The following is a 19,559-nucleotide window of genomic DNA, read 5'->3' as shown; positions in this document are numbered from 1 at the left end:
TGAAAAAAATGTAACTCTTCAACCCGAGGTTATCATATTAGGGAAGCTGCTTTTCAAGTGGCACTTCAAATCAGCAGTTTAATGAATTAATTGCATAATATGGTAATTTAGCAGATATCTTTTTCCAAAGCGGATTACAAAGAAGCCAACCTTGACAGTGACACATATAGGTCAACTCAGTGTACTATATCTGTCCCACGCAGGATTTGAACTCAGTGAACCATTGGAATCATACTGTCATTAGCTAGCCTTGCAGCCCACCTTGCTGTCCAGTTTCTTCATAGTGACCAGGTCCAGGGACTTGAGGGAGTGTCCGGTGGGCGCGATGAAATACAGACAGGCATGGATGCGTGTGTCATGGTAGCTGTGTAACGTGCGCTTGATTTTCAGCTCCTCCTGCAGATAGGCCTCAAACTGGGTGTCGATAAACTCCACAATAGACTTGTAGCTGAGGAGAGAAAAGCATGTGTTTCAAGGTGTTATAAACACACCATAAACAGCTGATAAGGAAACCGGAATGAAGATGTAGCTGTGCACCAAAAAGAGAAAATGTGTCTTACTATAGTCATATAGGATTAAGGGTAGGCTATACCTTTACCTTTCCACCACCATAGAATATGAGAGGGTGTTGTAAAGCCTCTCTTAAAGGGATTTTGGCAATGAAGCCCTTTACCTATTTCCCCAGAGTCAGACGAACTTATGGATACCATTTTTATGTCTCTGCATCCAGTATGCCAGCTGACACACACATGGTTAATCTGACTCTGGGGGAGTAGATAAAGGGCTTCAGAGCCAAAATCCAGAAGTATCCCTTTAAGTGACAGATTTAAGCCAGTTTGTACTTTAATCCCAGAGTGTTGTCAGTGGGAGGTAGCTGGATGCTAAGTGAGTACAGCTCAGCTCCATAATAGTGATCTGCTGATCCATCATTCAGCTGAGTTGGGTCTCATTAGCTGGGAGTCATCAGGCAGAACATGGTGGGGAAGAGACGTGGGAGCGCACGGATCAGGGAGCAGAGGAGAGGCATACCATCAACAAGGAAGGGGAAGATTCACCGCACAGCCGAAGGCGGATAGGAACCTCTGATTAAACACAGGTTTTACCTCTGCCCTTCAACACACACACGTGTGAGTGCACAGACACACACACACACCTCTTCCCACACACCTCTTCCCAACTCCACTCCCCCTCATAAGAAACTCATCCGAGGTAAACTGCAAGCCCTTAGCTCACCCTCATCCAGCCACCATTTGATAGTGATGTGAAGCAGTTTGAACCTGGAGCGCTGACCTACATGAGGGTTCCTGTAACTAGCACAGCCTCCCCCTCGGGGCCCTAACCAGAGCAGCGAGAGAGGTCTGGGACAGACTGAGGACTGAGATTAGAGAGAGCTGCCTGGTGCTCACATGACATCATCCATCCTCTCTCTGATCTCTCATGACGAGGAATGAGGTTCACATGACAGGAGGGAGAGAGAATTTAACCCTTGAGACTCCTGGCTCAAGTGTCAGACTACTGTTATCCATATTGTCTAACAATAAATCTATCAGTGACTCACTGTTTTCATAAGGTATGGGAGAGGCATCATAAGAGTCATGCCTAAAGTTCCACCAGACTCCAAAGGGGATGACCTCAAGTCCTATGAAGTCATAGGGGGCATCTCAGACACATGAAGCGGAACCTGGGGTTCTAATCCCAAAAACAGACAGATAGACAAGACAGACATACAGTATATTCATGTTTATCTACATCATTGTCTCTCACCTGTCCTCTTTGTTGATCTGGTCTCCAAAGCCCACAGTGTTGACCACGGTCAGCTTGAGACGCACATTGCTCTCCTGGAGCTCGTAGGTGTTGGACTTGAGCTGCACGCCCGGCTGGTTGTGCTGGGTGGGTTCACCCTCGAACTTGGTGTTGAACAGGGTGTCCATGAGAGTGGACTTGCCCAGGCCCGTCTCCCCTAAAATACACACATACCTTTCAGTTCATTCACCATTGTGTCATTTTTTTGTGGACTCTACTATCTGGAGTTTGGGTTTGTGTGAGATAGTTTTACTAAGCTCATTAACCATTCATAAGCTATATTCTTCTAGAGTCAATGGGTATAGGTTACAGTATATCATTAATGGAAATTAGCATTGAACAGCAGGGTATATTCCAGATTGGGCCATTCTCAGAATAAACGTGGCCTTAAAATATTCTCCCATACTGTACATTACAGGATTCAGTACATCCTGTTGAAAATACTTCAGTTTTACAATTTGGACTCGGGCTGCAGAGCATATCTCTCTAATGCAACCAGAATGTTAATTATATGGACTCTTCCCATTTGTCACTCCCCTATACATTTAGCTATGTGAGCCCCTCCCTCTGACTACATTGAATGGGACATCTTGCAGCGGCGCAGCACAACAAGCTAATCCTATGTCCACCAGAGTTGATATCTAGAGCAGACCATCCTAAAAATGGCTGCATGGGTCTGAGTCACGGATGTCCTGATGCGTTCTGACAAACTCACACTGTTCAAAGCTGTCAATCGAGTGAGATGGCACCTTCCTTTCCCAGTGCAAGAAAATCGAGTTGTACATCCCAAATGGCACCGTATTCACTAAGTAGTGTACTATATAGGGAATAGGGTGCCATTTGGGATGCTACCCTAGGCTTACTTCTGTTCATCAGACACCACATCTACACTCAGAGCACGCAGAGCTCTACACTGCCAACGATATATTAGTCTTCCTTTCACAAGGCATCAGGCTTTCACTCTGAGTGCACACTAAATAGTGTAGGGGGAGGGGGGGTAGAATGGAACAGCACAGTGCCAGATTCTCCCCTCCCATTTCCTGCATCTGAGGTTAAGTCCACCTCAGGTCATCGTCAAGATGTTTCCGTGGTCTCTCATCCTCCTCATAGAAAATTGGCAGGACTGGATAAGCATCTCGCTTGGCAGGGACCCAAGCTGAACCCCATGCTAAAGATGGGGCCCTGACATCCAAAAGTTTCCATTTGAATGTACCAGCAAAAAGCATAAGAAATCTAAGTCTCGTGAAGACAAAATGTTTTGCTTTCGATTAAGTTCTTGCCACATGCCTCCGGATCACATTTCTGGGGCTTGAGCTTTAGGCAGGCCTGTGCAATTTTACAACAGCTTTGCTTTCTGGGATCCACACACACCAGACTTCATAGAGTAGACTGTAATAATAGAGGTTCTAGGGCTTCTGCCATTGCTTTTGAATGTTTTGAGTGCCACTGATAACTTTCAAGTAATTTAGAGTATGGAAAATTGAATTATATTATCTGTTTCCTACATTCAACAAAATTGACAAAATTGACCATTTACTTTAAAATAAGGCTAATATATGAAAACTATATCTGTCAATAGGCAGGTTTCCATTGAGCCAGGTTTATTTAGACAAAAGCAATGTCACCAAAAGAATGTTTGCGACATGTGTAATGGAAACGGCTGTCCAATCAAAAACGCGTCTTTTGACCAATGAGTAAAATGATATGTTCATTGTGTAGATAACACTCTAAGAAAACCCATGGTCCAAACCTCATCTCTATCAAAATATGTTCAAAACTTATTGGCCGTTTTACCCTTGTAGGATGGCCAAAATTAGGGCGAATAAATAAACGGAGGCCAGAGAAAAATAGTGTGAGAATTAAGGCTAACTGACATCTTTCTTCTCCAATCCGGAGGACATAAAACAATACAGAGGTAAGATCTATATCGATTTTGAGACATGACATTATCATAGTTTAGTATACACTGTTCATATTAATGCAAAGTTTGTGTTCTTTTTCTGAAGACTTCTTTCAGAAACAAACGTATCTCTGTGAAATGTCATTGGAGCGCTGAGCATACCGCAAACGTTTTATTTTCAGTCTTTTACATTCAATTCAGCTCGTCATGCTAATTTAGATTTTTGCGAACCCGTGGAAACAACTTGAAGACGACGACAAATTGTTTGGGTCGAGAAAGCCGCGCCGTTTTTGTTGAGAAAGCTGCGCCGCTCTGTAAACAGAGCTTGGTGCTCATTACCGGATATATTAGGTTACGAAGTGTGACCTTTTGGATATCATGTTAATGATACGGGCTAAAAAAATATAGGACAAAACATATCACGACAAGAGAGACAACACAACACTACACTACTTCGGCGACGTCATCTACAAAATTGCTTCCAACACTCTTCTCAGCAAACTGGATGCAGTTTATCACAGTGCCATCCGTTTTGTCACTAAAGCACCTTATACTATCCACCACTGCGACTTGTATGCTCTAGTCGGCTGGCCCTCGCTACATATTCGTCGCCAGACCCACTGACTCCAGGTCATCTACAAGGCCATGCTAGGCAAAGCTCCGCCTTATCTCAGCTCACTGGTCACGATGGCAACACCCATCCGTAGCACGCGCACCAGCAGGTGTATCTCATTGATCAACCCTAAAGCCAACACCTCATTCGGCCGCCTTTCGTTCCAGTACTCTGCTGCCTGTGACTGGAACGAATTGCAAAAATCGCTGAAGTTGGAGACTTTTATCTCCCTCACCAACTTCAAACATCAGCTAGCTGAGCAGCTAACCGATCGCTGCAGCTGTACATAATCTATTGGTAAATAGCACACCCATTTTCACCTACCTCATCCCCACAGTTTTTATTTATTTACTTTTCTGCTCTTTTGCACACCAATATCTCTACCTGTACATGATCATCTGATCATTTATCACTCCAGTGTTAATCTGCAATATTGTAATTATTCGCCTACCTCCTCATGCCTTTTGCACACATTGTATATAGACTCCCCTTTTTTCTCTGTGTTATTGACTTGTTAATTGTTTACTCCATGTGTAACTCTGTGTTGTCTGTTCACACTGCTATGCTTTATCTTGGCCAGGTCGCAGTTGCAAATGAGAACCTGTTCTCAACTAGCCTACCTGGTTAAATAAAGGTGAAATAAATAAAATAAAAAAATTAAAAAGACCTAAGACAACATAGCAAGTCAGCAACACATGACAACACAGCATGGTAGCAACACAACAAGACAACAATATGGTAGCAGCACAAAATGGTAGCAGCACAAAACATGGTACTAACATTACTGGGCACAGACAACAGCACAATGGGCAAGAAGGTATAGAGACAACAATACATCACGCAAAGCAGCCACAACTGTCAGTAAGAGTGTCCATGATTGAGTCTTTGAATGAAGATATTGCGATAAAACTGTCCAGTTTGAGTGTTTATTGCAGCTAGTTCCAGTCGCTAGCTGCAGGGAACTGAAAAGACGAGCGACCCAGGGATGTGTGTGCTTTGGGGACTTTAACAGAATGTGACTGGCAGAACGGATGTTGTATGTGGAGGATGAGGGCTGCAGTATATATCTCAGATAGGGGGGAGTGCAGAGATGTGTCCTATAAGGAGCACTGGTGGCAAATCTGATGGCCGAATGGTAAAGGACATCGAGCCGCTCGAGAGCACCCTTACCTGACGATCTATACATTTAGTCTCCGTAATCTAGCACGGATAGGTTGGTCATCTGAACCATGGTTAGTTTGGCAGCTGGGATGAAAGAGGAGCCATTACGATAGAGGAAACCAAGTCTAGATTTAACTTTAACCTGCAGCTTTGATATGTGCTGAGAGTAGGATAGTGTACCGTCTAGCCATACTCCCAAGTACTTGTATTGAGGTGACTACTTCAAGCTCTAAACTCTCAGAGGAGGTAATCACACCAATGGGGAGAGGGTCCTTCTTCTTACCCAACCACATGACCTTTGTTTTGGAGGTGTTCAGAACAGGGTTAAAGGCAGAGAAAACTTGCTGGATATTAAGAAAGCTTTGTTGTAGAGTGTTTAACACAAAATCTGGGGAGGGGCCAGCTGAGTATAAAACAGCATCATCTGCATATAAATGGATGAGTGAGCTTACTGCTACCTGAGCTATGTTGTTGATGTAAATTGAGAAGAGCGTGGGGCCTAGGATCTAGCCTTGGGGTACTCTCTTTGTGACAGGCAATGGCTGAGACAGCAGATGTTCTGGCTTTATACACTGCACTCTTTGAGAGCGTTAGTTAGCAAACCAAGCCAAAGACCCCTCAGAGACACCAATACTCCTTAGCCAGCCCACAAGAATGGAATGATCTACAGTATCTAAAGCTTTAGCCAAGTCAATAAAGATAGCAGCACAACATTGCTTAGAATCAAGGGCAATGATGACATCATTGAGGACCTTTAAGGTTGCAGTGACACATCCATAACCTGAGCGGAAACCAGATTGCATACTAGAGCGAATACTATAGACATCAAGAAAGACAGTCAGTTGATTATTGACAAGTTTTTCCAACACTTTTGATAAACAGGGCTAAATAGACATTGGCCTATAACAGTTAGGATCTGCTTGATATCCCCTTTAAATAAAGGACGAACCGTGGCTGCCTTCCAAGCAATGGGAAACTCCCCAGCGAGGAGAGAAAAAAAGGTTGGAGATGGGCGTGGCGATGATAGGGGCACCAACTTTAAAGAAGAAAGGGTCTAAACCGTCTGACCCAGATGTTTTTTGGGGGTCAAGTTAAAGGAGCCCCTTTAGCACCTCGGACTAAGTGACCGCCTGCAGGGAGAAACTTTGGAGCGGGCAGGGGATAAAGCGAGAGGAGCGTTGCATTAAAAGGGGTGAGAGATGAGGAAATGTTGGACGGGCAAGGAGGCATGGCTGAGTCAAATAGGAATCCTGACATAATGAAGTGGTAATTAAAGAGTTCAGCAATGTGTTTCTTTTCTTGTCAGTAAAAACCACATCAACAACATTGAGGGACATGGGCAGCTGTGAGGAGGAGGGTTTATTCTCCAGGTCTTTAACCGTTTTCCAGAACTTCTTTGGGTTAGACCCAGAGAGAGAACTGCTCCTTAAAGTAACTAACTTTGGCCTTCCGGATAGCCTGAGTGCACTTATTTCTCATTTGCCTGAACGAGACCCAGTCAGCCTGAGTATGCGTGTGCCGAGCCTTTCGCCAAACACAATTCTTGAGATGGAGTAACTCTGCAAGATCAAGGTTGAACCAGGGGCCGAACCTGTTTTTAATTCAAATTTTCTTTATAGAGGCATGTTTGTTATCAATACCACTGAAAATATTAAAAAAGGATGGGCCGTAACCTGTTTTTAATTCAAATTTTCTTTATGGAGGCATGTTTGTTATCAATACCACTGAAAATATTAAAAAAGGATGTCCAAGCATCTTCGATAGAGGGTATCAAGCTGATTCTATACCATATACAGAGGCCAGTACATGAAGGAAGACTTGCTCATTAACGTTTTTTAGCAAGCATTTATGACAAATTAGGACAGGTCAATTCACGGAGCAGCCATTACGAACACAGGCTGTAAAACATTGACCACTAAGGTCATTACAGAAAACACCAGACTGATACCTATTAGGATTATTTGTGAGGATAACATTGAGGAGAGTAGCCTTTTCTGGGTGTTTGGAGTCATACCTCGTGGGACTGGTAATAATCTAATGAAAGATTTAGGGAGTCCCATTGCTTTTGGTAATAATCTAAGAAAGATTTAGGGAGTCCCATTGCTTTATGACTTGGTTTAAGCATGTCCCAGTTTAGGTTATCGAAATGTTAGCACATGAAAATGTTTTCAATATGTAAAATTACTTTAAATCCTTCCGTCTACATATTTGAAGACATGGCATATGGGCTTGTAGTGAGATACCCAATGGGCTGGACGATTCATTCTCATCACTCATCTTGAAAAAACGTATACCAAAAACTTGGAAATCAAACCGCCATCGTTAACACGATGAAATAATTTGATTTATTATTTAAATATTTAAATAGCATAGGCAACAGAGAAAAACAAATGGATACAATTTAAGGCCAAGTGGCAAACACTAAAGCAGGCACTAGGGATGGGAGCATGCAGGCACTAGAAGCCTGGGTTTTCTGCACGATAACACTAGAAGCTTATTACCTCAAATGTATCAATTGAAAGTGTGGGTTCACAGCTCTTATCCAGCCAGATGTGTTGGTCATTACTGAGCCAAGGTTAAGAAAGAGTATTCTGAACACTGATGTTAACCTTTCTAGTTATTATCTTTTTCGGCAAGACATATCTTCCAAAGCTGGTGGAACGTCAATCTTTACCAAGGAACCCGGTCAGTGCTCGGTTGTCTCCACAATTTGATTTGCTGGTTTTAAGCATTAAGCAAATAGCTCTTTGTTGACTGTTGCTGGGTGTTATCATCCACCATCAACACCGACCTGTACCCTACCTGCCCTAAGCTCTCTCCTGGTCCCACTAAGTCTGAATTTGTGCTGCTAGGTGACATAAAATGGGAAATGCATAAACCACCTTCCTTCATGGCCTGACCTGAATTGGTATAGAATCTGCTTGATCCCATCTGTCGACGATTCTTGGACCTTCTTTTTAAATATTTTCAGTGTTATTGTTAACAAGCACGCACCACTAACCCCGCACCACTGCTCCGTGAAGACCTGGATAATAAACCCTCCTCCTCACAGCTGCCCATGTACCTTAATGTTGTTACTGACAAGGAGCGTATGGCTGACCTCTTTGTTGGATGCCTCTTTGCCAATCAAACACTTCCTCATCTCCCAGCCCTTCTAATCTGACTAGTCCTGATGCTTCTCCCTCTTTTCCCCCTGCCCCCCTACACAGCTTCTCCCTGCAGGCGTTCACTGATTTTGTGGTGCTAAAGGAGCTCCTTAAACTTGACCCCAAAAAAACATCTGGCTCAGATGATTTAGATCCTTTCTTCTTTAAGGTTGCTGCCCCTATCATCACCAAGCTTGTCTCTCCTCTCTGGGAAGGTTCCCAGTGCTTGGAAGGCAGCCATGGTGCATCCTTCATTTAAAGGGAGAGATTAAGCTGATCCTAACTGTTATATTTTGCCCTGTTTATCAGAAATGTTGGAAAAACTTGTCAATAATAAACTGACTGGCTTTCTTGATGTCTATAGTATTCTCACTGGTATGCAATCTGGTTTCCGCTCAGGTTATGGATGTGTCACTGCAACCTTAAAGGTCCTCAATGATGTCACCACTGCCCTTGACTCTAAGCAATGTTGTGCTGCTATTATACATCCCTGGGTCGCTCCTCTTCTCAGTTCAGCTAGACTGGAACGAGCTGCAAAACACTCAAACTGGACAGTTTTATCTCCATCTCTACATTCAAAGTCTCAATCATGGACACCTTAGCTGACAGTAGCTGCTTCGCCTGATTATTGTTGTCGCTACCTTTTTGCCTTTTGTGCTGTCTGCGCCTAACAATGCTTGTACCATGTGGTGCTGCTGCTTCTCTATATAGTGTTATGTGGTGTTGTGGTGTCTCTGTTTATGTAGTGTTGTGGTGTCTCTCTTTATGTAGTGTTGTGGTGTCTCTCTTTATGTAGTTGTTGTGGTGTCTCTCTTTATGTAGTATTGTGGTGTCTCTATGTAGTGTTGTGGTGTCTCTATGTAGTGTTGTGGTGTCTCTATGTAGTGTTGTGGTGTCTTTATGTAGTGTTGTGGTGTCTCTCTTTATGTAGTGTTGTGGTGTCTCTCTTTATGTAGTCTTGTGGTGTCTCTCTTTATGTAGTCTTGTGGTGTCTCTCTTTATGTAGTGTTGTGGTGTCTCTATGTAGTGTTGTGGTGTCTCTATGTAGTGTTGTGGTGTCTCTATGTAGTGTTGTGGTGTCTCTTTTTATGTAGTCTTGTGGTGTCTCTCTTTATGTAGTCTTGTGGTGTCTCTCTTTATGTAGTCTTGTGGTGTCTCTCTTTATGTAGTGTGGTGGTGTCTCTCTTTATGTAGTGTTGTGGTGTCTCTCTTTATGTAGCGTTGTGGTGTCTCTGTTTATGTAGCGTTGTGGTGTCTCTCTTTATGTAGTCTTGTGGTGTTTCTGTTTATGTAGTGTTGTGGTGTCTCTGTTTATGTAGTGTTGTGGTGTCTCTCTTTATGTAGTGTTGTGGTGTCTCTGTTTATGTAGTGTTGTGGTGTCTCTGTTTATGTAGTGTTGTGGTGTCTCTCTTTATGTAGTGTTGTGGTGTCTCTCTATATGTAGTGTTGTGGTGTCTCTCTATATGTAGTGTTGTGGTGTCTCTCTTTATGTAGTTTTTGTGGTGTCTCTCTTTATGTAGTGTTGTGGTGTCTCTCTTTATGTAGTTGTTGTGGTGTCTCTCTTTATGTAGTGTTGTGGTGTCTCTCTTTATGTAGTTTTGTGGTGTCTCTCTTTATGTAGTCTCTCTTTATGTAGTGTTGTGGTGTCTCTTTATGTAGTTTTGTGGTGTCTCTCTTTATGTAGTCTTGTGGTGTCTCTCTTTATGTAGTGTTGTGGTGTCTCTCTTTATGTAGTGTTGTGGTGTCTCTCTTTATGTAGTGTTGTGGTGTCTCTCTTTATGTAGTGTTGTGGTGTTTCTTTTTATGTAGTCTTGTGGTGTCTCTCTTTATGTAGTGTTGTGGTGTCTCTCTTTATGTAGTGTTGTGGTGTCTCTCTTTATGTAGTGTTGTGGTGTCTCTGTTTATGTAGTGTTGTGGTGTCTCTGTTTATGTAGTGTTGTGGTGTCTCTCTTTATGTAGTGTTGTGGTGTCTTGTTTATGTAGTGTTGTGGTGTCTCTTTGTTGTGGTGTCTCTTTTTATGTAGTGTTGTGGTGTCTCTCTTTTTATGTAGTGTTGTGGTGTCTCTGTGTTTTATGTAGTGTTGTGGTGTCTCTGTTTATGTAGTGTTGTGGTGTCTCTCTTTATGTAGTGTTGTGGTGTCTCTCTTTATGTAGTGTTGTGGTGTCTCTCTTATGTAGTGTTGTAGTCTTGTGGTGGTGTCTCTATGTAGTGTTGTGGTGTCTCTGTTTATGTAGTGTTGTGGTGTCTTTATGTAGTGTTGTGGTGTCTCTCTTTATGTGGTGTTGTGGTGTCTCTGTTTATGTAGTGTTGTGGTGTCTCTCTTTATGTAGTGTTGTGGTGTCTCTCTTTATGTAGTGTTGTGGTGTTTCTTTTTATGTAGTCTTGTGGTGTCTCTCTTTATGTAGTCTTGTGGTGTCTCTCTTTATGTAGTGTTGTGGTGTCTCTCTTTATGTAGTGTTGTGGTGTCTCTGTTTATGTAGTGTTGTGGTGTCTCTGTTTATGTAGTGTTGTGGTGTCTCTCTTTATGTAGTGTTGTGGTGTCTCTCTTTATGTAGTGTTGTGGTGTCTCTTTTTATGTAGTGTTGTGGTGTCTCTGTTTATGTAGTGTTGTGGTGTCTCTGTTTATGTAGTGTTGTGGTGTCTCTCTTTATATAGTGTTATGGTGTCTCTCTTTATGTAGTGTTGTGGTGTCTCTCTTTATGTAGTGTTGTGGTGTCTCTATGAGTGTTGTGGTGTCTCTCTTTATGTAGTGTTGTGGTGTCTCTCTTTATGTAGTGTTGTGGTGTCTCTCTTTATGTAGTGTTGTGGTGTCTCTCTTTATGTAGTGTTGTGGTGTCTCTCTTTATGTATTCTTGTGGTGTCTCTCTTTATGTAGTGTTGTGGTGTCTCATGTTGCTACCATGCTGTGTTATCATGTGTTGCTGCCATGTTGTGTTGCTTTCTTAGGTCTCTCTTTATGTAGTGTTGTGGTGTCTCTCTTATCATGTGTGTTTTGTCCACATTTTTATGTTTAATCCCAGCCACCAGCCGTCCCCACACTAGGGCTTTTGCCTCTTGGTAGGTTGTCATTGTAAATAAGAATGTGTTCTTCATTGACATTGTTGTGTGTGACATTACGTATTACGTCTAGCTGTATTTATCGATAGAAGTTCAATGAAAATGCACCGTAGCAGGCAACTGTCTAATTTATTTTCTATGCAAACTTTCTAAATGTAGACCATTTATACGCTCAGGTCAAGACTATAGAATGGTTCACTGCACCCTTTGTAATTCCTCTTTTTCAATTGGCAGCGGGGGAAGAACGGCAGTGGTAGAACATCAACAGACGAAAAAGCATAAAGCTTGTCTGATTGGCCGTGTTGGTATGCCCTCTGTCACCACATTCTACAAGAAGGTAGAGCTTTTCCATGAAGAATATGATTTAGCTGTGCAGGAGGGTGTCTTTGCATACCACACTATGCGACACAATCACAGATCTATGGACTGCACAGCACAACTCACACGGAAGCTTTATGAGCCAAAGTTTACTCGTGCTAGGACAAAATGTGAAGCCATAGTGAGAAATGTGTTAGTACCATGTGCTAGGACAAAATGTGAAGCCATAGTGAGAAATGTGTTAGTACCATGTGCTAGGACAAAATGTGAAGCCATAGTGAGAAATGTGTTAGTACCATGTGCTAGGACAAAATGTGAAGCCATAGTGAGAAATGTGTTAGTACCATGTGCTAGGACAAAATGTGAAGCCATAGTGAGAAATGTGTTAGTACCATGTGCTAGGACAAAATGTGAAGCCATAGTGAGAAATGTGTTAGTACCATGTGCTAGGACAAAATGTGAAGCCATAGTGAGAAATGTGTTAGTACCATGTGCTAGGACAAAATGTGAAGCCATAGTGAGTAATGTGTTAGCACCATGGGCAACTACTTTGGTAACACAGGACCTAGCCCAGGTTTAGTTTGTGTCCCTGTCCATTGATGCGTCCAATCATGGACATGTAAAGCTGCTGCCAATACTAGTCAGATATTGTAAGATATATGATGGCAGCACATCTGTGGAAACAAAACTGCTTGATTTTGTTGAGTTGAAAGGAGAAACAGCAGAGGAAATTGCAGGTGAGGTCATGGTGGTCATCCAAAAATGTAACCTGGAAAACAAAGTTGTGGCATGCTCTGCCGACAACACAAATGCCAACTTTGGTGGACTGAATAGGCCGGGGAGGGTCAATGTCCATACCAAAGTTAAAAATGCTCTGCAGCGGGAGGTGATTGGCTTAGGTTGTCCTGCTCACATCATTCATAACACTGCCAGAACAGCTTCGGATATGATTCCACTTGATGTTGAGTACCTGCTCACAAAGATATTTGGATATTTTCATATTTTCACCGTCAGATTTTTTTTTGCGATTTTTGCGATTTTGTTGGCCAGGAGTACCATAACATTTTGGGACACAGCAATGTTCGCTGGCTGTCCACGCTGCCTGCTCTAGAAAGAGTGCTGAAAATGTATGTGCCATTGAAATCATTTTCTATTTCTGAATACAAATGCCCTGTTGTGCTGCGAACAATGTTCGAAGATCCGTTAACTGAACTTTGGCTGGCCTTTGTCCATGGAAACTTGACCGTATTCAGTGACACGATCAAGATGCTTGAAGGCCAGGACCGCTGTGCTGTGGAGTCCTCTACAATCCTGAGAAATGTTGAGGCAAAATTGACTGCAAGACCTGATGACAACTTCATTCCAGTTTTGGTCAGAGGACTTCTGAGAGAGCTGGAGGAAAATGGAGCCATGTCTAAAGAGAGCTTTCTCAAAACATCCCAATCATTCTTCACTACGGCTGTGAACTACTTGCAAGCATGGGGAAAGCACACAGATCATCTAAAAGATTTACATTGTCTCCTTTTAAAAAGGCAACCTCTGCGTGAAGAGATCCAGACGGCAGCAGGCACACTGCAGGAAAAATGCCCCAATGTGACCATCAATGAGGATGCATTGTTTGACGAGGTTACTGGCCTGCAAGAGTTCCTAAAGGGGGGATTGCTTGAAGAATGGAAAACATCTGAGACACCGCCTAGTTAGAGATGGAGCACTGTGGTTACCGACTTCAAAGAGAACGACATCCCATCCCAACGACATGTTCTCTCCTGCTCTTATTCTACCCAGACTACCAGGACCACTGTTCAGATCGGACAGTTCTGTCTCGTCTGTAGTGTTTCTGTAATATAGTTGTTTTCTCTGTCACAATGTGCCTGTTAGTCTAAATACATGAAACCGGAATTGTCTCCCTTTTTTATTTCATAGATAATAACATTGGATATTTTAATGATATATTGACTGCCGAGCTGGAAATGTCCCCCGGTTTTAATTTCAGAAATCTGGTCACCTTACATTAGTGGCTAAGACGATTTAGCTTAACTTGCTAAGAAAATACAAACTAGCTGTTTGCAGATGTAAGAAACACAAAATAATAGTGTAATTATAGAACACTTGTGGAATTATATTAAGATCAAAGTGGAAACAACATCGTTGTCATCAACATTACTGCATGTGCTGCATTGACCATGCAGACTGAACGAAGGTGCCTTGTGGTCAAGCAACAACAAATGCGCTCCTTGAGTGATGGGGTGGAACTAAGTCTGTGTGGAAAGCAGCATGGAGAGAGAGAGAGCGGAGAGGGATGACTCAAGTAGCGGAGTAAACTATAAAAATGGACGTTACACACGGCGTTTCACATTTAACAAACCAAACATTAAAATGCTGTAATAGAAGGTAAAGTAAAAACCCAAAACGGTCTGTGCATAAATACCAGTATATAGTCAAATACAGTATACCGACCAGCCCTACTTTTGACCAGTGAGAAACAACCAAAGTGGGTCAAAGACAGAATTAATTAGGTTTACATTCACAGTGGAAACGCAATAAATAAATTGCGGCGGAGAATGGCTCCCATTTTGCCTTGAGGAGAAAAGGGAGGTTTCACGCATGACACACTCACCAATGCAGAGGATGTTGAAGCAAAAGCCGTGGTTGACAGACTTGTTGACCAGCTGGTCAGGCATGCTGTCGAAACCGACATGGCCGGCGAGAGGGACGGCGCGAGCACCTTCTCCCTAAAGACAAGAGAATGATTTTGAGATTAGGAACACTGAGTAAAGATGTGTAATTAATCATTAACCACCAGGTATAATCACAGATACATATGAAACAGGGGTGGTACGGATTAGGCTATCGTGATTTAGGTTAACATAAGGCTGATCATAATAACATTATTATTTCACCTCAGTTTACACATTTCATGTAGAACATGACTACACAGCAATATGACATGTCAAACATTCCCTCCCACAACTACTGCTGGTGTAAATTATAAATTCAAACTGTTGAAGTGTTAACCACAGCTACAATCTATGGTTTAAGCTACAATTTCGTTATTTTTGCCAGAGTAGTTTCACACATTCCATTGTATTCTAGCAAGATAACGCATGTCAGCTCAATTCTCAGGTTTAGAAACTCCCTCTGCAACTGGACTTCCTGATGGGCTGCCCCCAAGTTGTAAGAATAGGCAAAAGCATGTCTGCCACGCTGATCCTTAACACTGGGGCCCCTCAGGGGTGTGTGCTTAGTACCCTCCTGTACTCCCTGTTCAACCACGACTGAATGGCCAAACACGACTCCAACACCATCATTAAGTTTGCTGACCGACAACAATGAGACGGCCTATAGGGAGGAGGTCAGAGGGTAGTGCGTACGGCTCAGTACATTACTGGAGACAAACTTCCTGCCATCCAGGACCTATATAATAGGCGGTGTCAGAGGAAAGCCCATAAAATGTCAGTCACCCAAGTTAAAGACTGTTTTCTCTGCTACCACACTGCAAGCGGTACTGGAGTGCCAAGTCTAGCCCCACCCGCTCCCTTTTGTACACTACTGCTACTCATTGTTTATTATCTATGCATAGTCACTTCACCCTTACCTACATGTACAAATTACTTCAACTAACCTGTACCCCCGCACACTCACTCGGTACCGGTACACCCTGTATATAGCCTTGTTATTTTTATTGTGTCAATTTTTTACTTTAGTCTATTTGGTAAATATTTTCTTAACTCTTCTTGAACTGCACTGTTGGTTAAGGGATTGTAAGTATGCATTTCACGGTAAGGTCTACACTTGTTTGTTTCGGCGCATGTGACAAATAAAGTTTCATTTGATCTGTGCTCTAGTTGTAATACACTTCCTGTTTCCTGTATGCTGACATATTTGCTTAAAGCACAGCCTACTGTTGAAATCACAATGTCCATATATGGCAGGTAAAACATCACATTTTGAGGGGTACTGTAGAACAAGGGAATTGTTATGTGAGAGTAATAAATGTATTATATCAGATGACCCAACTTGATACAGGAGGACATGGATCCTACGAATCCAATAGGAAATGTTGTAGGCCTTACCCCAAATCCATAAGGACCTAATATGGATGTGTGCGTGTGTGTCTGTGAGAGAGAGAGTAGAAAGCTAGCATCATCAGACATCCTGTTTTGAGAACTGCACAGGGTGGTGGTGTCCGTAGTAAAACAAGGAATTTAGATGACATGGAACTGACATGTGTGCCATCAATAGTGAATCAACTGAAACACAGCAACGCCACCACTAAAATGCCTAAATGTAACAAAAATGTGCTTTTAAAATATTTTGAGGCAGACAGCAAAATCTGCTCAGCTAAAAGGGGAGGTCGAAAATAGTTACACAGACTTGGGTAAACAGTTGTCAATTATTTGGATAGTTCGAATTGGTTATAAAAGCTGAAAGGCTATTGGTTAAACAGACAGTATTTCTTGGTTAAACAGACAGTATTTCTTGACTCAACACACTCCTCAGCTGGCCTACATGTGCAGCATTCCCAAACCCAAGGCCTACATGGGGTCACAATGACATAACGCTGTTGTTGACTTCAATTTTTTGAGACATTTGGGTTGAATTAATTGCACAAAAAAAGCGTGGATGTAGGTGAACATAACCGGAAAACCTATTTAGTTTAGCCTACCAATGCTTCAACCAGTGATTTTTCAAGCTGACACATTCTGAAATTAAGTAAATCCCTTTTGATGAATCCACATTATTAGGCTTGTTATTATTTAGTTGTATATCAATAATATGAATAATCCCCAAGCGGTTAACCTATATGATTCGTTATGCACACCAGACAACGCCCAGCGAAGTAACGGGACTGAGGACCAGAAACAATGTGATAGTCTACTAACATAATCGAACTCACGAGAGACGGCGGATATGCATGCAAATTGCAATGTCCAGAAATAAATACAGTCATAATATCAAATCAATAGTACCATATCAATGTTATGTATAAATAGTTTTGACTGCGAAATGGAGAAAGGATGAGGGTACTAGATCGCAACGATAACCAAGTAAGGGAACGCACGCGGGCAATAGCCTAAATCAGACAATTGAATGTTCGCGATCATTTTTTCCCCCATAAACCATGCGGTTTCGTAATGAGCGACATTTATCTAGATACATTGTATCAATGCGATATTAACGTTGTAATAAAGAGGTAATTTGATATGGAGCTAGCTTGTAAAAACAGTACAACAACCATGGGGAGATGGGCGTTCCACCTCCATGTATCTATGCTGTTTGAGTTAAATTCACCCATTACTCAAATGTATTAATTTTAGCAAGTTACATCGGTGCCCTAGCCAAAAGAGCAGGAAAAGCATCCTTAATTATAGTACTCACCGCTTGCCTAGCTATTTCAGTGGCCGCCATGGTTATTGTTTGGGATGAAGACCCTTTTGCAGGAAGCTGCATACAACAAGAGTTGGCTTCATACACGAGAGAATGTACCACTTGTCCGCAGATATTTATATAAACAAAATAAAATGTCCAAAATGGTAAGAGCATTACAATATAAACTTTTGAAAACGGGTGGTAGCATACACCATATTAAGCTGATAAAATAACGTTTGCATAACCAATTCATTACATACATAACATACACCTTAATTATATGGTATACCCCTATTTTTATTGGAACCTTCTGAGTAGGCTGGACCGGCTGGACCAGTAAGATGCCATTAAATCCTCATCTTTTTGCTGAAATTGTAAAATACTTGTGCCATTTTTATCAAAGCCAATAGCCTTTCCATCAAAGTATAAGCTTTATAATAGGAAGAGTACGATTTATCAAGGGGAAAACAAATAAAAGAGAGAGGGAATTTTATATCAGTGCAAATATTTTACATAAGTGATAACATCAAGCTGTTTTAAAAAGTGAACATTTGATTTATGATATTACAGAGCAAGTTTATTATCAGAACTAAAAAACACATTAAACACACTGTCTGCAGTAGAGGTGAATGACAATCACTAGTGTCATGGAAGTGTCATTGGTACAATGCAAGTTTGGTAGTTAACTGTTATCCTTGCTCTTCGTGGTCCTTGGGACGTTCCAACTCCGTCTTTACCCTGTTGGCGTGGTACGGTTAAGTGAGGGTTATGGTTATTAGGGTATGGATGTCCCAAGGGTCCCGTATAGCACTAACCGTGCGACTGGCTCCCCCGTGCGCACGTAAACCAATGCAATGGGATGAAAAGGAAGCCGCGAAGACGTTTCTGCTTATACAAATCAAAACAAACGGACAAGCCCATGATACCGGACACGAATACGATAAAATGCACTCATATGACCACTAGCCACCAAACGGCAAGTCCTTGACACTGTATAATTTAGCACATTATAAGCAAGGTAACTGGCGCTTAAGTTTTGCATAACAAAAGTATGCATGACTGTAGCTAACTAGCTCTAGCCAACGTTAGCATGCCACCAACTAGCAGAGTTTCTCACGATGCAATGTAGCAAATCGATGCAATGTAGTTAAATCGTGAAGTTAAGAAACTGCTAGCCACCAACCAAACCAAAGGTTTTCATACTTGGACCCTGTCTTCACAAATGTTACTCTCGGGGTTTGTTTTCTGGGTTGTCACAAAACTCAAGCGTATTTTGATACCCTGGTAGTTGATAATACTGTAACGACCCTGGGTTTATAAGCGCGGAAATCGACTCTGCCGCATGAGCATGCTTTTGCGGCACAGTCGATAGCGCGCCGGACCTCGGGCTCGAAGGTCGAGGGTACGTGACCTGCTCCCTGCTGTTTCATTACATTGGTGTCAGAAGTGGTCGGACCTTGCATCCACGACAGTACGTGTGCTTGTCCGGTGAGCGCGTTCCTGTAAGACGTAGAGCCGCAACCTAGCGCGAGGACGCGCTCTTTGAAAAGGAGTAGTGTAACGACCCTGGGTTTATAAACGCGGAAATCGACTCTGCCGCACGAGCATGCTTTTGCGGCACAGTCGATAGCGCGCCGGACCTCGGGCTCGAGGGTTCGATACCTGATCCCTGTTGTTTCATTACAATGTAATTGTCTGAAATAGCTATGTATAACAATATTGTACGAATTAGCTACTACTTTACCCAAACAGGAAATGGCTTCAATAATCTTCGCAGAGAGAGAAAATGCCACCCTCCATACACCTGTGCTAAAGACGCGCCAGCGGTTGATATCTGCTCCAGGTAGTCTGCCCTATACCTACTCACAATTGTCAATCATTGACCTATTTCTCTACCTTACTAGAGTTCTCTGTGATGCTTCATAACCTACATTGGTTGAGTTAATTCCAATGAGAACTCGCATGCACTACCATCCTCTTGAAGACTCCGCTGACAGGAAAAAAAGTTGCATGTTCCTTTAGTCTGGTCGTAAAGCTTTGGGGGTAGTGAACAAGATCACCTCAACTCCAACTTTAAATGGACAAAATAAACTCCTTGAGACACAGGTCAGAAACTCAATTTCACAAATCATGTTAGCCAGGTGATGTGCTTATATATGTGTAGTGATCATAATGTTCTCATTATGAGTC

General features: G+C 42.3%; 1 protein-coding gene across 8 annotated transcripts in view; it reads right to left on the bottom strand.

Moving 5' to 3' along the window:
* sept6 (septin 6) overlaps positions 1-19,184 on the bottom strand; it is a 42,841-nt gene extending 23,657 nt beyond the window's left edge. For 5 of the 8 annotated variants that reach the window (XR_006831465.1, XR_006831464.1, XM_046295811.1 and 2 more), the window contains exons 1-5: positions 19,114-19,183; positions 17,379-17,444; positions 14,617-14,731; positions 1,765-1,960; positions 262-448 (exon numbers count right to left, since the gene is read on the bottom strand). Coding sequence is in view for 6 of the 8 variants with exons in the window: in XM_046295811.1 (XP_046151767.1) it covers positions 262-448; positions 1,765-1,960; positions 14,617-14,731; positions 17,379-17,408 (528 nt within the window). In the remaining 2 variants the exon portion in view is untranslated. Of the gene's footprint in view, positions 1-261; positions 449-1,764; positions 1,961-14,616; positions 14,732-17,378; positions 17,445-19,113 lie in introns of all 8 variants that reach the window. The other 3 variants (XM_046295807.1, XM_046295808.1, XM_046295812.1) reach the window with 3 other exon arrangements.
* Positions 19,185-19,559: the final 375 nt, after the last annotated feature.

This window comes from Oncorhynchus gorbuscha, linkage group LG13 (assembly GCF_021184085.1).
Source record: "Oncorhynchus gorbuscha isolate QuinsamMale2020 ecotype Even-year linkage group LG13, OgorEven_v1.0, whole genome shotgun sequence".
Taxonomy (NCBI): domain Eukaryota; kingdom Metazoa; phylum Chordata; class Actinopteri; order Salmoniformes; family Salmonidae; genus Oncorhynchus; species Oncorhynchus gorbuscha.
This window is presented reverse-complemented; position numbering and strand designations above follow the sequence as displayed.